The following is a 17912-nucleotide window of genomic DNA, read 5'->3' on the forward strand; positions in this document are numbered from 1 at the left end:
AAATGCCAACCCTGTGGTATTGTTGCCAAAACAATACCGCTAGTCGTATCACAATCAAAATCAGAAACTCTTGGGAAGCCCAAAAGGCTGTCCTGAGCTTCGGAAATTAACGGATGGTACTATTTGCCTCAATCACATACCAGAAGAATTAACTTGCATGAACACACCTGTACTCGAACGGTACAACTGATAACAGATGTTACGTCGCGTGGAGAATATACAAGTACGTAAATTCGTAGACTTCTGTCGACCGAGCGTCAGCCTAATTCTTCTTCATTTCAAAGAGAAAAAGAATATGGACTGAAAGCAGACTTCATTCTTTATCTAATGAAGAGAGCGAAGGAGAAAATAGGACACTGATGACGACTGGTTCATGCCGAACTGGTTGTTCCCCAAAACGGGAACACTGGAGAGATCCGAAGATCGAACCAGGAACACAGTCTCTTGCACCCAAACTCTGGGAGTGTAATCCATAGAGTTCCGTAAACCAGGAAGTAGAGAAGAAAAAAAGAGAGGATGACTGTTCTTGGTCCTTCTTCTCGAAGCTAACAGGAGTGGGGGATAACTCACGCCATCATCAACTTACGCGGTGATAGCAAACCAAAGACTTAGGAAAACATATTCGCCTAAGCGAAAAAGACACTTCCTGAAGGGAGAGCAGAGGTTTTCACCCACCAAATGAAGCATTCTCAACCTACAACTTGTTCGATCGGGGGAATGCAAGAGTCAAGTAGAATTGACTGCATCTAAAGTTTGCGAGAATTTGCCACTTCTCGCCACGTGTCTGTCTTAGTGATCGAAACTTCCTGTTCGAATGGTGGCTAACAAAAGATCCCATAGTGTCGAAGAAGATGAATGAGGAGACTGTGTTATCAGGCGTCCAACAGGAAGCGCCATAATTCCAACAGCTGGTACCAGGTGAGACGTGGAAAACACTGAGCAGGCTGAAGCAAGGGAGTGGATGTCTCAGATGGTGCAGAGCACCTGTATGGGGACTGATGCTCGACAAAAAATGCCCGATATGAGAGATTCGAGCGGCTAGGCGCTAATACCTGGTGCCCATCATGAGAATCGGTACTATTCTGATGAGTGTCTATGATAAAAGCATTGAGAAGCTCATATATACAAATGCAGGAGCAGTATTCAAAATTTACAGTTCCTCTTCAGCGGACAAGTCTGTATCTCCACCTTTATGAGCATTGTGAAGGCGAGCGAGTCGACACACCTAGCTGTGAACGCCAAGAAGAGGACTGGCTATCGGAAGCAAAAGATTGCTTACAATGCCTCCAACGTCTAGGCGCTAGCACAGGGAGTTCACTATACTAACTAAGTAAAATAAGAAACAGTCCTTTATTCTGATGCGAGAACTCCGTGAATGCGTGATTCTGCGAATCTGGAGAACGCAAAAACAGGTATCCCACTGTAATTGCCTTAGGTTAGCATGGTTTTACATCATTCCTTTAGGCCAAGCTCTTTTGTTTAGATTTTGTTTATAATTACCTTTAAAAGTAATTCATGAAGGTTGCATAGTTCCCTTAGGTTATACCTGATAGCTTTTGGGATTTTGTTTACTAGCCATAGGCTATTCGAGTTACAAGCCGCTGGTAAATATATAGTTACCTTAAAGTAATTTGTGACTGTCAAGACATTCTTTTAGGCCAAATGTTTGCATTGGGCCAATACATTTTGTTTTGTTTACCATACTTGCGACACTCATCACTTTCCATTGCAGAGACTGAAAGTATGGAGGTTGAAAGTAGTATTAAGAAGAGAATGATGATAATGTATGGCTACAGGGTTTTTGGGTGAGAAGGCTTACATGGCATCGGCGTACAGTGGTCCCCCATTTTCGCGGGGGATGTGTACCAGACGCCCCCACGAATAGTTGGAACCCTTATAAAAATGCTGAAACTGCCTATTTTGTCAGTTAAAACTCAAGAAAAACCCACTAAAAATTTTTATATTCAGTTTTTTAATAGTTTGACAAGTGCGTTTTATGACGAAATTGATAAAAAAAAAAAAAAAAACTAGGAATTTCTGGATATTTCTCATAAAAAAATAAAGCGAATAGGCGAATCTTCTGCAAACAATAGGGGAATGTTCCCAAGAGAAATCCGCGAATGCATGAGTCCACGAATCTGGAGAACGCGAATACGGAGGTCCACTGTACAGAGGTAGCTCCTGGGTTTTTTTTTTATGAATGTCATCATAAAATGCACTTTTTGGGATAAAACTATATAAAAATAAAGTACTAAATTTTTAGTAGGTTTTTCTTGAGATTTAACTAACAAAATAGGCCGTTTTAAGCGTTTTTTATAGGGTCCAACTATTCGCGGGTTTAAACTCTTGGGGGGGGGTGGGCTGGTACTCATCTCCCATGAGTGCGTGGGGACCACTGTATTAATCGTCGACTTGTGCATAGCATAAGCCTGCTAAGTACATATATGCATAATTATTAGGCCTAACTGAATGGAGTTACATTCCTGGAGAATACAAATATCTGGCTTAATGATAATCTGAATTAAACAAACAAAGGACAAGATTCATCCTGCTCGGAGGCTACGAATGCGTTCCATTGGTTGTGTAACACTACCGAAATCCGGTGATATAACTGGAAAATAAGAACAAGCTGCTGTAAGCGCTAGATGTTTTTAGTCAAGCATGGCAGTAAACAGAATGAAGAGCTTTGCCAAGTTGTTCCTAGTATTGCCACTGGGGGATGGCACTGTATATCTACACTGACCAATCAAAGCGCTACCCGCGAAGTTGGAATTATGCTGCTAAATGTTGGAAACTAAAACTATAGCTATATCATAACTTGGTAAGTCTCAAATACAAAACTTAAATTTACAATGAGAACTCTACTCCCATACACTTTACTACATATTTAACTGAATATAACAAGCGTAAAAAAAAATACAGTACATACTGAAATTGCTCTTACCTGGTTACCACAAAGGTTTATATTATCTACTGATACTGCCATTTGATCTGCAACAGCCTTAAGGTGTTCTTTTTCTTCCAACCTCAAACCTTCACTTAACCCCTCAGGGTCTATGTTTTTTATCCTGCATAATACATAAAGTATGATAAAAAATTATAATTAGCTTTAATTTTTAACAGACATAAAATAAAATTATTAATTGTACTGAAGTATGAACTTCAAGATAGGTTTCACTTTGCACATTAATCCTTTCGCTTACTGATTATGGATTTAAGTCCTTTGCTTATCTACTTTGTAGTTTTAGGTTTTGTTGTATTTTTAAACATTATGTAATAGACATTAATTTGTTTTGCAAAGTTTGATTTTTATTCTATAAATTATATCTTTTTACAATAAAATTAAGTTTTATATTTACTTCCCAAGTAATTACAAGCTCATAGTTTTTCACATGGCAGCCTTAAACTTCAAAATTAGCAATAACTATTTAACTGCCTAGTGTAGGTGACTTAAAACCACGCCCACTTTAGGGGTAAAGAGTGGAGCAACATGGCTGGCTCAACTATTTTTGACCTGATGTCCTTGTGAGGGGAAGAGGGAGAAACTCCAATTAAGTTATTACTTTTTAAGTACATACTTGTACATAAAAATGATATTGTTATTGTACAATAAAGTTTCATACATACTTACCTGGCAGATATATACTTAGCTATAGACTCCGTCATCCCGATAGAAATTCGAATTTCGCGGCACACGCTACAGGTAGGTAGGTCAGGTGATCTACCGTCCCGCCGCTGGGTGGCAGGAATAGGAATCATTACCTTCTAGAACCAGATTTTCTCTTCCACCTGTCTTCTGAGGGGAGGCTGGGTGGGCCATTCAATCGTATATATCTGCCAGGTAAGTATGTATGAAACTTTATTGTACAATAACAATAGTTTCATACATTCAACTTCCCTGTCAGATATATACTTAGCTGATTGGCACCTTTGGCGGAGGGTAAGAGACAGCTAATTACTGATTAGACAGGTAAACAACATACGTTGTAGGTAATAAATAAATAAAACCTTGGTTCCTATGTGTTTAGACGAAGGGTCGACTTCCTAGCTATTGCTAGTAGTCTGCTTCGTCTCAAGAGCCTCAGCGAGGATGTGACCTATGGCTAAGAGTTCTTGTAGATCTGTCAATGGGGTCTTATCCACTTACGACAGAATCTAATGGTCATTTGTCAATGGGGTCTTATCCACTAACATGACAATACACCTATGCCTAGGGGCATAATTAAGGAGCACAACACCGATCCCGATCACCTGATCCTAACACGAGGGTTTGTGCTTAGTTTGAAAAGAGCTATCCCCAAACTCCTTTCAAACAAACCAAAGAAAAAACACTATGTTAACATAAAAATTAACTCACTTAGTTAAGGATCAGTGTCGGCTCCCTATCCCAGCAACGCATCCATAGACACGTAAAACCAAGAGAAAAATCTCTCGTAGGTCAACTTGACCTCCTTCGTGCAAAGGGAAGTCAACACAGAGTTGCATCTCCTGTAAGTTACAGCTAATATGTCCTTCACAACATATTGTTATGGAACGAACAAGAATTCATAAAAGCTCGCACTTCAAGCACTTTAATTCTCAGCTGTTTGAAGGAATCATCAAGTTATTCATGAAGTGCTTTAGCGATCACACTTATTTCAAAGAAGACCAGGGCTTCCTTTGAAATGGATCTTTTCTGGATGAAGCCTAGAGCCTGGCTTGCGCCTGGGTGGCGCCTCGCGCCTGGCTGACGCCTCGCGCCTGCCTGGCCGCTAGCACCTGCCTGGCTGGCTCCTCCCCACTTGCCGGAGTTTCGAGCTTGGTAAAGTCTCGAGGATGTCTGGCGATATCCACATCGGACACTCTTATCTGTCCGACTTGTTGGCCTCTAGCACATCTGTGCCAGGTTGTAGGCCAGCTCTTTCTCCTCAGACAATGACAGTGTTCTTGGAACTGTTTGCCTCTGGCGTTTTTTACGCCTGTTTTGGCATATGGCACCTGGTTGGCGCTACATTGTCCAAAAGTCCTGAACATCCACAATAGTTTATCAGGAGACTGGAGAAGAGTGGAAGAAGTTCTTCCACTTTGAGCTTTGGCCTCTCCGGCAAGGGGAGGCGATTGTAGTCAGCTACATCCAGTAGACGATAGGATATCTAACCCCGTACAAGAGTTAAGAGTCTTCCTCCGAGGAGGGTCCTTCTTGAATACTTCCGTTGCTCACGAGATCTCTTCTTACATGTTGAAGGGGTTTCTCGTTGCAGAATCTTCCCTATCCTTGCCCGAAGGAAGGGAAGAAGCCTGGAAGTCGAAGGAGTCTCCGAGCTGAAATTGGGAGTAGTACTCCTAATTTCTAGCTCTTTATTGTATCCCTCTGAACACCTTCTGGGAAGCATTTCGAGCCGTCATTGCATTCCAAAGACTCTGAAGGCAAACGTTTGAACCATTCTACTGTAGATGAAAACGTAAGTACCCTGCCTGGACAACGAAACCTCTATCTGAAAACATTGAATCAGGAATAGGGGGTTTTAATTCTTTTGCCAGACATACTATGCTGGCAAGAACCCATTGCCTAATCTCCATAGAATCTGATGCGAGATTCCAATGCTCAAAAAATTCACTTGTCTTCTTGATCGTTTAGGACCAAGAGAAACAAAGAATTCCCTCATAAAAACTTCTCAAAGAAGTTTGATGAGGAGCAGTTCCATTTTGTCAGAACATAGAATCTGTGGCCACAAAAAAGATCCCATTAGAAGTACATGATATCCTACTCTTGTCATATTGAGGTATCGTATAAGATCCCGAAGATCTTAATCCTCTGCTATCTCCAATTCCCTTTATAGAGACAGAGTATAGCCTTTCACTGCGTTCTTTGATAGCAGATATATACAAAGGTGATTTTTCCCTCTGAAAGGGAAGAAAAAACCGCTATGTGGTTCACAGAGGTATCGGAAGAGGACAGTTTCCTCATTCCCTCTAGCACGATCTGCAGCAATTCTATATCTTGTCCATGACTATTGTCATTTACCTTGAAAAATCCTCTCATTCATGTCCACTTCTGGTCAGTCTGCACGCAGACAGACTCAGAGTGGAGAGGTTGTTAAGGTCCATTTATAATAGATGCTGATAGAATATTCAGACTGTCTTGGAAAAGACTTCCAAAACATGCTGTGAGAAGAACGTGACCTCTGTGAATCCAACCTCTCTAAGGCCAAAATGAGGCATAAAGTATTATCCTCTCTTTCCTTGATGCCCTTTATCTTAAATTCTGTAAAGAATTTATATTTATATTTAGGGGAAAAAAGACTAAAGTTTATTCCCCTTTCTATAAAATAAAGATGGCGTATATTGCTACCTCTCTTGGTTCGAGGAAAAGGAAGCAGTCTACAGGAAGCCTGTTCGTCTTCTACCTTGCTAAGAGATCTATGAAGAAGACTTTTCGCAGGTTCTCACAACTCTTTGCAATAAATGTTAGACATACGCTAACAGTTATTATCGTCGATCGAGAAGGTTCTCACGGACATGCAAAATCTTGCATCGAACCTCTTAAGGATCGTTACATTCGCTGTCTGTTTTCCAAATAGGTTCTCTTTGTTAACGCGAACAGGAGCGAAAAAAGAGATTCTCGATGCTCTTTGTGATATGAGAGAGTCGTATAATTGGCCTAAGTGATTAAATGGGTAACGAAATCACGAACTAATCTTGCCGTTACCGAGCGTGCTGTCTGAGAGGCTACTGGACTCTTAGGTTAATAACTCGCTAAAACGAGAAAATATCTTGGATGGTACTCTTGGCTCATTGCGCCAGGCTGGCGCTTCTGGCGCAATTTTGCGCCAGGTTGGCGCTTTCTTCTAATTCTCTTTATATTATGTGCCAGAACATCTGTGCCTTTATGGTACCAGACATCCTTTCACATGTTAATTCCGTTCTTAGTAGGAAAAAACTCTTATATTCGTAGTATAGTCCATTCAGGGAAACCATTTCTGCCACTAAGAGAATGTTTCCCATCCCACTCATCCATCTTCTCTTGAGCAATATCCGATTCTAAAAAGGTTGTGTGCGTTTCTCGAAAGACTCGACCATACCGTAGTCTTAAAGTGAATTCTCTACTAGATCCATCTTCTCACTAAGCATGTATTCTAATAAGCCATGCTTTCGTAAGCATGAGAGCATTATATAATATAATGTTCTGCTGCGTTAGAATCCTTTAATGTTACCTCCGGTAAACAGCATTGAAAGGTTATAATATCTTTCTTATTGAAAGCTTCTTAGCAAAAGGCAGACAATATTTTATTTATGTTAGCTTAACTATCCCCTCCATTCGAGACTAAGTCCATGATTGTAGGGGGAATATACGGTTAACCAGTCGATCCCGTTGGAGAGAGAAATGTAACCGAATGCTCATGACAGAGAACTGGCTGCATTCATCCTGAGTTGCCAGTTACTTTATTCAATGAAGGAATATAATAAAATTATTCTCGAGCCTAAGGAAGCTCTCAATAATGCAAATTTAAGCCAAACAACCTTTGTTAAATACCAAAGCTGAGTAGGTATTGTTGTAACAAACCTTTTAAGCGAAGTCCTTACCAGGAAAATCCTGTAAGGATATAGATAATTCCGTAGCGAACCACAAAGGCAACTATGGTATGCGTATATGACTTGTCATTCAGTAGTCGTTTCTTACTACATTCTTTCCTCTCTGATGCAGAGAGAGAATGGAAATCTTGCCCTCTTCGTTCTTTTCGTCAATAAAGACGAATTAGTATTAGTCGAATTAGTATTAGTCCAAAAAGATCGCAATGAAAACCCTAGGATCGAAGAGAATCCCTCAAATTTTTAATCTCTTAGATATAAGGCCGTATTCTACTCCTCTATTATCTGGAAGAGCCTCTAATCAATGAATGAGAGCTCGTACTAATCTTGTTCAATTTGCAAACGATTGCCACTCTTTCTGTAAATGGTTGCATTATTTTAGAAGGGGGAAGATTTTAATATCGTCTTATTAGTAATGAACTAATTTTTTCAATAAAAAAAAGTTGCTAAGGTCTTATAAACTGAGAGACCTGCTCCCTTATTAGCTTCCAATTCCGATTTATCTTCCATTTCCTGTCCATCAAGTTGGGAGAAGAATGAGCAACCGGAGGAGAGCGCCTCCTTTCGTAAGGTGAAGAGCTTTTAGCAGTACCGATTGTAACCTAACAAGGGCTACGGCCGCCTGTGCGACATCTTGATTCCCCGCCAGGAAAAAAGCCGATCTTGCTCTTGCCTTTACTTGCATTAAGACTATCCTGAGAAGGGCGACGGCCGCCTGTGCAACAACTCCCGTCCTTATCAGGAGAAGGCCTCGAATGTCTTTCACCTTTCGCAGAATCAGGCTCTAACTCCATCTCCGATGAAGATCCTGGTTTATAGCTTCAGGCGCTTTGCGCCTCATGTCAGGCGTTTCAGGCGCTTTGCGCCTCAGTTCAGGCACTTCAGGCGCTTTGCGCCTCATTTCAGGCGCTTTAGGAGCTTTGCGCCTCGTTTCAGGCGCCTCAGGAGCTTTGCGCCTCGTTTCAGGTGCTTCAGACGTTTCAGGCACTTCGGGCGCTTTGCGCCTCGTTTCAGGCGCTTTGAGGGGGCTTTGCGCCTCAGTTCAGGCGCTTCAGGCACTTTGCGCCTCATTTCAGGCTCTTCAGGAGCTTTGCGCCTCGTTTCAGGCACCTCAGGCGCTTTGCCCTCGTTTCAGGCGCCTCAAGCTCTTTGCGTCTCGTTTCAGGCGCTCCAGGCGCTTTGTGCCTCATTTCAGCCGCCTCTTTAGCATCCTCTCGCCTTGTCGGCGATTTGCGCCTGGCCGTCTCGTCCGAGCTGTCAAAGACTTCTATCGGACGGGATTTCTTAACGGGAAGGAAGCGATCCTTTCTCCTGGGAGGATCCTTCTTCAAAACTTCTATTAACGAAGATATCTACTGTTGCCTTTCTCCTAGGATCTTCGTAGTTTCATCTTCTTTCTCCGTATCCGATCTAGGGGAAGGAGGATTTAATGAATAAATGTCTTTCTTCTTCTTCTCAGGTGGATAGTCTTCCGGAAAACTTTCTGGGCTAGAATCCCAAGCTGGCGATTTCCACGATCTTTTAGAAGGTCTCGACAGCTTGTCATAACTCCACCCTTTTCCTTTCGATGAAGACTCGGATGACGAAAAAACACTGTTTTAGGATGCCTTTCCAACAGCTATCCTTGGCAGTCTGGGACGCTACTACAGATCCTGCCAAGGGGACGCCCGACCGGTGGGGATTCTCTGAAACCTCCTTAAGGCTTTCGACATTCCTTCTCCTCTGGGCTTGTGAGCTTGGAAGAGGTCTAGGCCTGAGAGCGAGACAGAGCCGATCGGAACGCACCCTCCACTATTTTAGGACACCTTTCCAATGGCGAACTTGGCAGTCTGGGACGTTCTACAGAGTCTGCCGAGGGGACGCCTGATCGGTGGGGATTGATTCTCTGAAACCTCCGTGCGGCTTTCGACATTCTTTCTCCTCTGGGCTTGTGAGTTTGGAAGAGGTCTAGACCTGGGAGCGAGACAGAGCCGATCAGACGCACCCTCCACTTCAATAGGGAACACTATATTCACTTCTTACCTTTTAAGAGCTCGCATTTTGAGCTACATCCATTATCTTCAAATTTGCATATATAAATTTGTAGTTTCTGTGGAGTAAGAAGGTGATGAGGATTCAACAACTACTAGTACTGCTAATACTCTAACTGCTTGTTAGCACAAACGCTATTAAAGCTTCTAAAGTAAGCGTATCTAGTTATATGCTTTTCTGACTTCCTAAAGTAGGATATTAGAGTTTAATAACCTTTATTACATGTAATAATGAATAAATATTAATAATTCCCTTTATTGCAAACTATGTGAGTGTCTACCGATAATTTCGGTAGTTTCACTTAGTATTTTCTTCGAAATTTCGAAGCGAAATTCATTAAAAAGTTAATAAAAGCGTATGCCGAACCAAAGACCCAGTACTTCCCTGCAAAAGACAGCCCAGAAGATCGATGGCGATGAAACACGAAAATCAAGTCAGGAGGAACCGTAAACGTATGTTTACATTCCAACCGATAGAGAAAATCTGGTTCTAGAAGGTAATGATTCCTATTCCTGCGGGACGGTAGATCACCTGACCTACCTACCTGTAGCGTGTGCCGCGAAATTGGAATTTCTATCGGGACGACGGAGTCTATAGCTAAGTATATATCTGACAGGGAAGTTGAATGTATGAAACTTAATTTTATTAAAAAAGTCATTTATATATAAGTAACTTACCAAATCATTACAGGCTGAATTCACACTGACAGGAGGTGGGATACATGTACATGTTCTACCTCAAAAAATTAAGATAGAAATAACTTTGATAGCAGAAAGTTGCCAGCTTTGGTACAATGCAAGTCGTTTCCTTACCTGGTAAGAGAGCCATTGCAGGTGGGTGCTCATCTTAACATGTAGTGGCGTGGCGGTATAGCAATAGGTAACCTTCTACTTTAGTAGGGGACTTTGCAGCAAAGGAGGTACTCAGATGGCTAGCAGCAAGCAAAGATAAAAGGTGTCCTTGCCCCGGGCATAAACCAGAATAAAATAACAACACTGTCACCTACAATGTCATAAAAAGACCATAACCAAACACTAACATAACTGATGGGTACTCAAGGCACCATGTGCCCCCAGGCTCACCTTGGACTCGACACACCTTGTATCATGCCAGCCATGGATAAAAGTCCTAATGTGCTACAATTTTCGAAAACTGATTCCACTTTGAGATAATATAAGACTGATCTGCACTTACAATACGCTGATTGCAAGATAGAGAGGGGCAAGTTATACCATAAGGCAAGAGAAGTACCTACCACTCTAACTTCATGTGCTCTAGCCTTAATTAAAGGTAAGAGTGATTTCCTGAACCCGAGAGTGCACCTCAGAAATTAAGTCTCTCAAAAAATAGGAGCAAGGATGTTATTAGACAAACTTTTAATGGACAAGGGACGAGGCCAGGCCTTGGAAAGGCCTTCATTCTTAACAAGGAACCCAAGCTAGAAAAAGCCTATTGCATCCCCCTGTGCAAAACCTACTCTCTTGTCAATAGTTTGGAACTTGCCAACTCGTTTGAAAGTGGCGAAGACAACAAGCGTGTCTTTCAAGTGGCGAAGGCAACAAGGAAGTGTGTCTTTCAGGTTAAGTCTCTTAGAGAGACTGAACAGGGGGGGTTCAAAGGTTGGGCCCAAGAGCCACTTCAATAACTACGTCGAGATTCCACGAGATGTCTTTCGATGTCTTCTTATCTCTTTTGTCTAGTTGTGTTGAAGGATTTGACAAGATCATTGAGAACTTGGTTGGAGGAAAGGTCCAACCCTCTGTGCCTGAAAACAGAGCCTAGCATGGATCTATATGCCTTAATAGTGGAGGATGATAATTTCTTGCCTAACCTCAAGAAGAGTAAGAAGTAAAGAAGTCTGCAATTTGACTTACAATGTCTGAGAAGAGACATTATGTCGATGGCGCCATCTCTGGAAGACTGTCCAATTAGACTGGTAGAGGTTGCTAGAAGACTGGTGTCTGCATCTAGCAATAGTCTCTGCAACCACTCTTGAAAAACATTTTACTCTAACAAGGCTTTGGGCAGTCTGAAGCCTGTCAGGGCCAGAGCAGACAACCCTTGGTAGAACCTGTGGAAGTGGGTTCTGAGAAAAGACAATTTTAGAGAGAGCAGTCTTGGAAAATCCACCAGAAAACATAGCAGATCTGGGAACCGTTCCTTCACTGGCCAGAAAGGAGCCACTAGAGTTATCTTGGAGCCATGATGAGAGAACTTTTTTAGCACCACTCTTGACTGTCAAATGGAATCCGTCGACCATGCCAGAGGGTCTGGGACTGGAGTACAAGAGAAGGGTAGCCGACAATTCCTGGACATCACAAACAGGTTGATCAATGGGGTGCCTCAGTTTCCATAGATTGCTGCATACCAGAGGGTCCAGGGTCCACTCTGTGGGAAGAACTTGGCTGTGGAGACTTCACTCATCCGCCAAAATGTTTAGTTTCCCTTGAATATAGCGTAAAAAAGGTGATCTGATTCCATTCTGCCCAGAGTAGGAGTTCTCTGGAGGCTTCATAAAGGAAGAATGAGCGAGTGCCTCCCTGCTTGCAGATGTAAGTTAGAGCAGAGGTGTTATCGGAATGAACTATCACCGTCTTGCTGAAGATCTGGGGAGAGAATGACTGGAGGTCCAGTTGAATGGCCTTCACTTCCTTGATATATTTATATGGAGGTGTCTAAGATCCATGGGCCATGTCCCGGACATTTTTTGGTCTCCAAGAAGGGGTCCCCAACCACAGTCCAACGCGTCTGCATACAAACTTAGGTTGGGGTTCAGAGGTAGAAGCGATTTTCCCTGAATAGTCTTCCTTCGCACAGCAAAGCAACCGTCGTAGGTCTGTCTTGATCTCCTGAAAAACTGCCGAGGTCTCATGTGCAGTCTACCCAACGTCACGAACTGCTCGATATAGGCCAAGGTGCCCAGGAAACTCATCCACTGGTTGGCCAAGCAGACCTGGAAAGAAACTGTTGGACTGAGTGGAGGCAAGAATCAATTCTCTTGGGGGTCAGAAAAACCTAGAAAGTCTGAGAATTCAGTACCATTCCCAAATAAAGAATCTCCTCTGTTGGAGACAGTTGCAACTTGTTTGTAAATGAGAATGCCCAACTCTTGAATCAGGCGAAGAGTTGTCTGTAAGTCCTATGTGCACCTTTCCTTCGGCTTGGAATGAAGCAGCCAGTCATCTAAATATAGGAAGATGCTGATCCCATGGAGCTAGAGCCCTTTGCCGAGAGGAACAAGAACACTAGTGAAGACTAAGGGGCTGTTGAGAGCCGAAGCATAAGGCACAAAACTGATGTCTAGGGAGATCCTCCTATCACCCCGACAAATGAAGACACAACGGACTGGCTTGTTTCCATATGAAACTTTGTCTTCAAAACAAAGATTCAGAGCACTTAATCGAGGATTGGTTTCCAACACCCTGATGACTTGGGAACTACAAAGAGCAGGTTGTAGAACCCCTCTGACTCATGACACTTAACTTCTTCTACAGCTCTCTTGAGAAGGAGGGAGTAAACTTCCTGTGAAAGGGCTGAGAATCTCTCAGAGCCTTCCAAGAAAGACGTCAAAACGATGAGAGACTTGACTAAAGGAGGTCTTTCCGTGAAAGGAATGGAGTATCCCTCCTTCAGAACTTTAATTATCCCACATCTTTGCAGCTCCATTACTCCTAAGAGTAGAAAAGTCTGGCTACTACAGGAACCAGAAGGAAAGGTCTTTCATTTCTTGAAGAAGCTTTAAACGACGATTTCTTAGCTGACTTCATAAAACGTAGGTTGGTTTGTGGTCTCGTCTCAAGTCTGTATGCCTTCGCAAAAAGCCTGAAGCTGAAGGGGAGAAACAGACTTGGAAGTGGCACAGGGATCCTTCGGATGTCTAGTGGTACGTGCCAGCAGGTCTTGGGTAGACTACTTCTGGAGGTCTGACGTGATCTCCAGAACGGTGAACTGTGGAAAGAGATATTGCTGGTCAATAGGGGCAAACAGGAGAGCAGACTTCTGTGTGAGGGTAACTTTACTTTTGTGGTGAAGAAGCACCACAACTCCCTTTTCTTCAATACACCCATGGAGACGAGGGAGGTGAGTTCATGGGAACCATGGTGGCCTTGTCTGCACAGGACAATATGTCTAACCATTTGGAGGCCAGGTCTTCCAGGCTTCCGGTAGGCGAAGGCAGTCCTCTATTTCCTTAACGAGTGCTTGATGGTCCAGTTGAGGAAACTAAACACTTCAAAAACTTTTAAAACATTTTTAATAAGGTGGTTGAGTTCAGCTGATGAAAACATGACTTGCTGAAGTGAATGCTGAGCATTGCAGAGTCAATAAGGCCAGAAAGTCCCCCTGGGAGGAGGCAGCAGCTCCCAAAGAGGGAGCCTCTCAAGTAGCATAGGAGAGGTATCTCCTGCAAAAAAAGCCTGGCAGGGGGGTAAGCTAGGGTGGCTTCCCCTGTTCTCTCTTAGCCAGTCATCTACCGCCTTGAGGGTTTTCCTTGAAGAATAGGACAGTGCCATATTGGAGAGATGAGCAGAGGTGTCTGCTTGGTTCCTCATAAAGAATGTAGAGGCCGGAGAAACTGGAGCAGTGGCAAGAAAAAAATTTAGAAAGCTGGCCAAAATGTAGCAGATTAATGAAGCATAGGCTGACTGAGAGGTAGTTTCTTTGTCAAACACTTCTTCATCAGAAGATACAGGTGATAAAGCAGGGTTCTGAGAGACCAGGGGAGCAACTGGGGTTATCCCAGTAGAGCTAATAATAGCCTCTAGCTGGCGCTGAATAGGCTCCAACGATGGCTCCTCTTGAGTCAGTCTAGGAGCTTGAGGTGGAGAAAGTGGAGGCGAGCACCCACGAACTAGCGTCAGAAGCACTGGAGTTGGCACCATCACATCAGGTGGAGTCTGATGCGGAGGTGACAGGTCTTAGAGGCAGAAAGGAATCTAGAAAGGGACGATTTCCACTTGGGAGGCATTTTTAGGTGTTTAGGATCCAAGAATTGCAATCTACAAACGAAGGAAATATCTCTGTACTGTCAAAATCCGATTCTTGGGTACGAGCAAGAGGCTCAGCGAAGCTGCAGAAGGGTTGGCAGCTCAGGCTGGGCTCTCTGTGCTTCTTAGCTGGAGGAGGGGAGCAGTAAGCTCCATCAGAGAGCCTCTTGAGAGGAAGAGAAGAGGCAGTATAGCGCTGCTTGCACTTCTTGGCGGGATGGAGGCTTCGGAGTTAGAGGAGAGTTGATGAGCACTTACATTAACCCTTAAACGCCAACTGGACGTATTTTACGTCGACATTTTTTGTCTCTCGGGTGCCGACTGGACGTATTTTACGTCGACATACAAAAGTTTTTTTAAAAATTCGCGGAAAAATACTTTTAGGCCTACCAGCCAAAAACTCTTGAATCACGCGTCTTGGGGGATGAGGGACGTTCACGGATCAAGGTGCTTGTTTTGTTTACAATCGTTACGCAGGAGTGCAAGCGCGAATTTCTTTCTTGCCGCACTAAAAAGTATCTGTGACACATCTCGGAAATTATTTCGTCACTTTGACATAATTTTTTTACCATTTTAAATTAGCCGTTATATGTAGTTTTATATATGAAAATGTGCGCATTTTTATGTAGAATACAGCAAAAAAATACTCATGATTGTAGCTTTTATCAGTTTTGAGATATTTTCATATAAATAACGATAAGTGCCTAAATTTCAACCTTCGGTCAACTTTGACTCTACCGAAATGGTCGAAAAACGCAATTGTAAGCTAAAACTCTTATATTTTAGTAATATTCAATTATTTACCTTAATTTTGCAACTAATTGGAAGTCTCTAGCACAATATTTCGATTTATGGTGAATTTATGAAAAAACTTTTTCCTTACGTCCTCGCGGTAACTCTTCCGAAAAAAATCATACAAGCGATTGTGGTAATGTTTGCACCATTTTAAATTAGCCGTTACATAAAGTTTTATATATGAAAATGTGCGCAATTTCATGCACAACACAACTAAAAACAACCCATGGTTGTAGCTTTTATCAATTTTGAAATATTTTCATATAAAAAATAAGTGACAAATTTTTAACCTTCAGTCAACTTTGACTCTACCGAAATGGTCGAAAAACGCAATTGTAAGCTAAAACGCTTATATTCTAGTAATATTCAAGCATTTAACTTCATTTTGCAGCAAATTGGAAGTCTCTAGCACAATATTTCAATTTATGGTGAATTTATGAAAAAAATAACATTTTCCTTACGTCCGCGCGGTAACTCTTCCGAAAAAATCATATGTGCGATTGTGGTAATGTTTGCACCATTTTAAATTAGCCGTTACATAAAGTTTTATATATGAAAATGTGCGCAATTTCATGTATAATACAACATAAAATAGTTGAAGGTTGTAGCTTTTCTCATTTTTGAAATATTTGCATATAAATCACGTTAAATAGAAAAAAACCACGTTCGGTCAAATTTGACTCTACCGAAATGGTCGAAAAACGCAATTGTAAGATAAAACTCTTACAGTCTAGTAATATTCAGTCATTTACCTTCATCGTGAAACAAATTCGAAGTCTCTAGCACAATATTTAAATTTATGGTGAATTTAAAAAAAAAAACTTTCCTTCCCTCAGCGTGCGGATTCTCCGCCACAAATCTCCGAAATGCGTAAGTCCCATTCTCGGAATATTTGCTCCGTTTCATATTAGGCATTTCATAATTTTTATATATGAAAATGTGCGCAATTTCATGTAAAATAAAATGGAAAATATTTGAAAGTTGTAGCTTTTCTTATTTCCGAAATAATTGCATATAAAAAAATATATATATAAAAATTCGACATTCGGTCAACTTTAACTCGTCAGATATGGTCGAAAACTGCATTTGTAAGCTAATATTCTTACAGTATAGTAATATTCAATCATTTGTCTTCATTTTGAAAGAAATTGGAAGTCTCTAGGACAATATTTAGATTTATGGTGAATTTTTGACAAAACTATTTGTTTACGTCCGGGCGTTACGAATTCATGCATTATTTTGTGATGATATTTTCTCTGTGTTGCTTTTATCGTTTTACAATGTGTTATATACCAAAATGATAGCAATTTAGTGTACATTACAACGGAAAAAAAAGTAACTTGTTACCTTTAACCGTTTTGCGCACAGCGCGATTTAAATACAATTATATATGAAATTTCGTTTTTGCGCTATCATATATCGCATTATTTATATATGATAATGATAATTTTTTTTCATTTCTGATGGTTGCATACTAAACTTCAGGCAATGACAAAAAAAGGAGCCAAAAATGAACTCTTAATCTTGAAAACTAAGAGCGCTGTAGTTTTTTGAAAAAAATATTTTTAATGCCTTTCCACTGCATTAACATCGAGAGTTGCGATTGAGGGGGCCAGCAACCCATGGGCAAACCCCGCTGGCCTCCCTTCGACCTCTGGTATGTCTTCTCCCTGGTTTAAGGGACGGGACAGGGACCTTTCTTTAAGTGCACCAATGGGATGGGAAGCCACCTCCTCCACGGACACCACACTTATTTATCACATGAGTTGACACTTTCGGAGAGCACCTTCACCGAATTACCTGACTCAGACATTGCACTTACATGTTAACCCTTTAACGCTGAAGGGGTGTAATAAAAATCGTCTCCCGTATGCCGAGGGGGGGTCTCGGAGTGAGCGCCGAAGCGGAAAAAATATATTTTTCAAAAAATCACAGCGGGCTTAGTTTTCAAGATTAAGAGTTATTTTTGGCTCCTTTTTTTGTCATTGCCTGAAGTTTAGTATGCAACCATCAGAAATGAAAAAAAATATCATCATATATAAATAATGGGATATATGATAGCGAGTGCAAAACGGTTAAAGCTAACAAGTTAATTTTTTCGTTGTATTGTACACTAGATTGCGATAATTTTGGTATATAACACATTGTAAAACGATCAAAGCAACACAGAGAAAAATATTATCACAAAATGATGCATGAATTCGTAACGCGCGGACTAAAATTTTTTTTTTTCAAAAATTCACCATAAATTGAAATATTGTTCTAGACTTCCAATTTGTTTCAAAATGAAGATAAATGATTGAATATTACTATACTGTAAGAGGTTTAGCTTACAATTGCAGTTTTCGACCATTTCGGACAAGTTAAAGTTGACCAAATATCAAATTTTTTTATATATTTTTATTTATATGCAAATATTAAAAAAATGAGAAAAGCTACAAAATTCTATTATTTTTTGTTGTATTCTACATGAAATTGCACACATTTCCATATATAAAACTCTATGAAACGCCTAATATGAAATGGAGCAAA

The 17912-nt window shown here is 41.3% G+C and overlaps 1 protein-coding gene across 1 annotated transcript in view; it reads right to left on the reverse strand.

The window, feature by feature from the left end:
• The window catches only part of LOC135211444 (uncharacterized), a 161621-nt gene that overhangs the window by 57665 nt on the left and 86044 nt on the right, over positions 1–17912 (reverse strand). Inside the window, exon 6 of the mRNA XM_064244752.1 lies at positions 2945–3068. Coding sequence (XP_064100822.1) covers positions 2945–3068 — 124 coding nt within the window. The remainder of the gene's footprint in view (positions 1–2944; positions 3069–17912) is intronic.

This window comes from Macrobrachium nipponense, chromosome 4, assembly GCF_015104395.2.
Source record: "Macrobrachium nipponense isolate FS-2020 chromosome 4, ASM1510439v2, whole genome shotgun sequence".
In the NCBI taxonomy this organism is placed as follows: Eukaryota; Metazoa; Arthropoda; class Malacostraca; order Decapoda; family Palaemonidae; genus Macrobrachium; species Macrobrachium nipponense.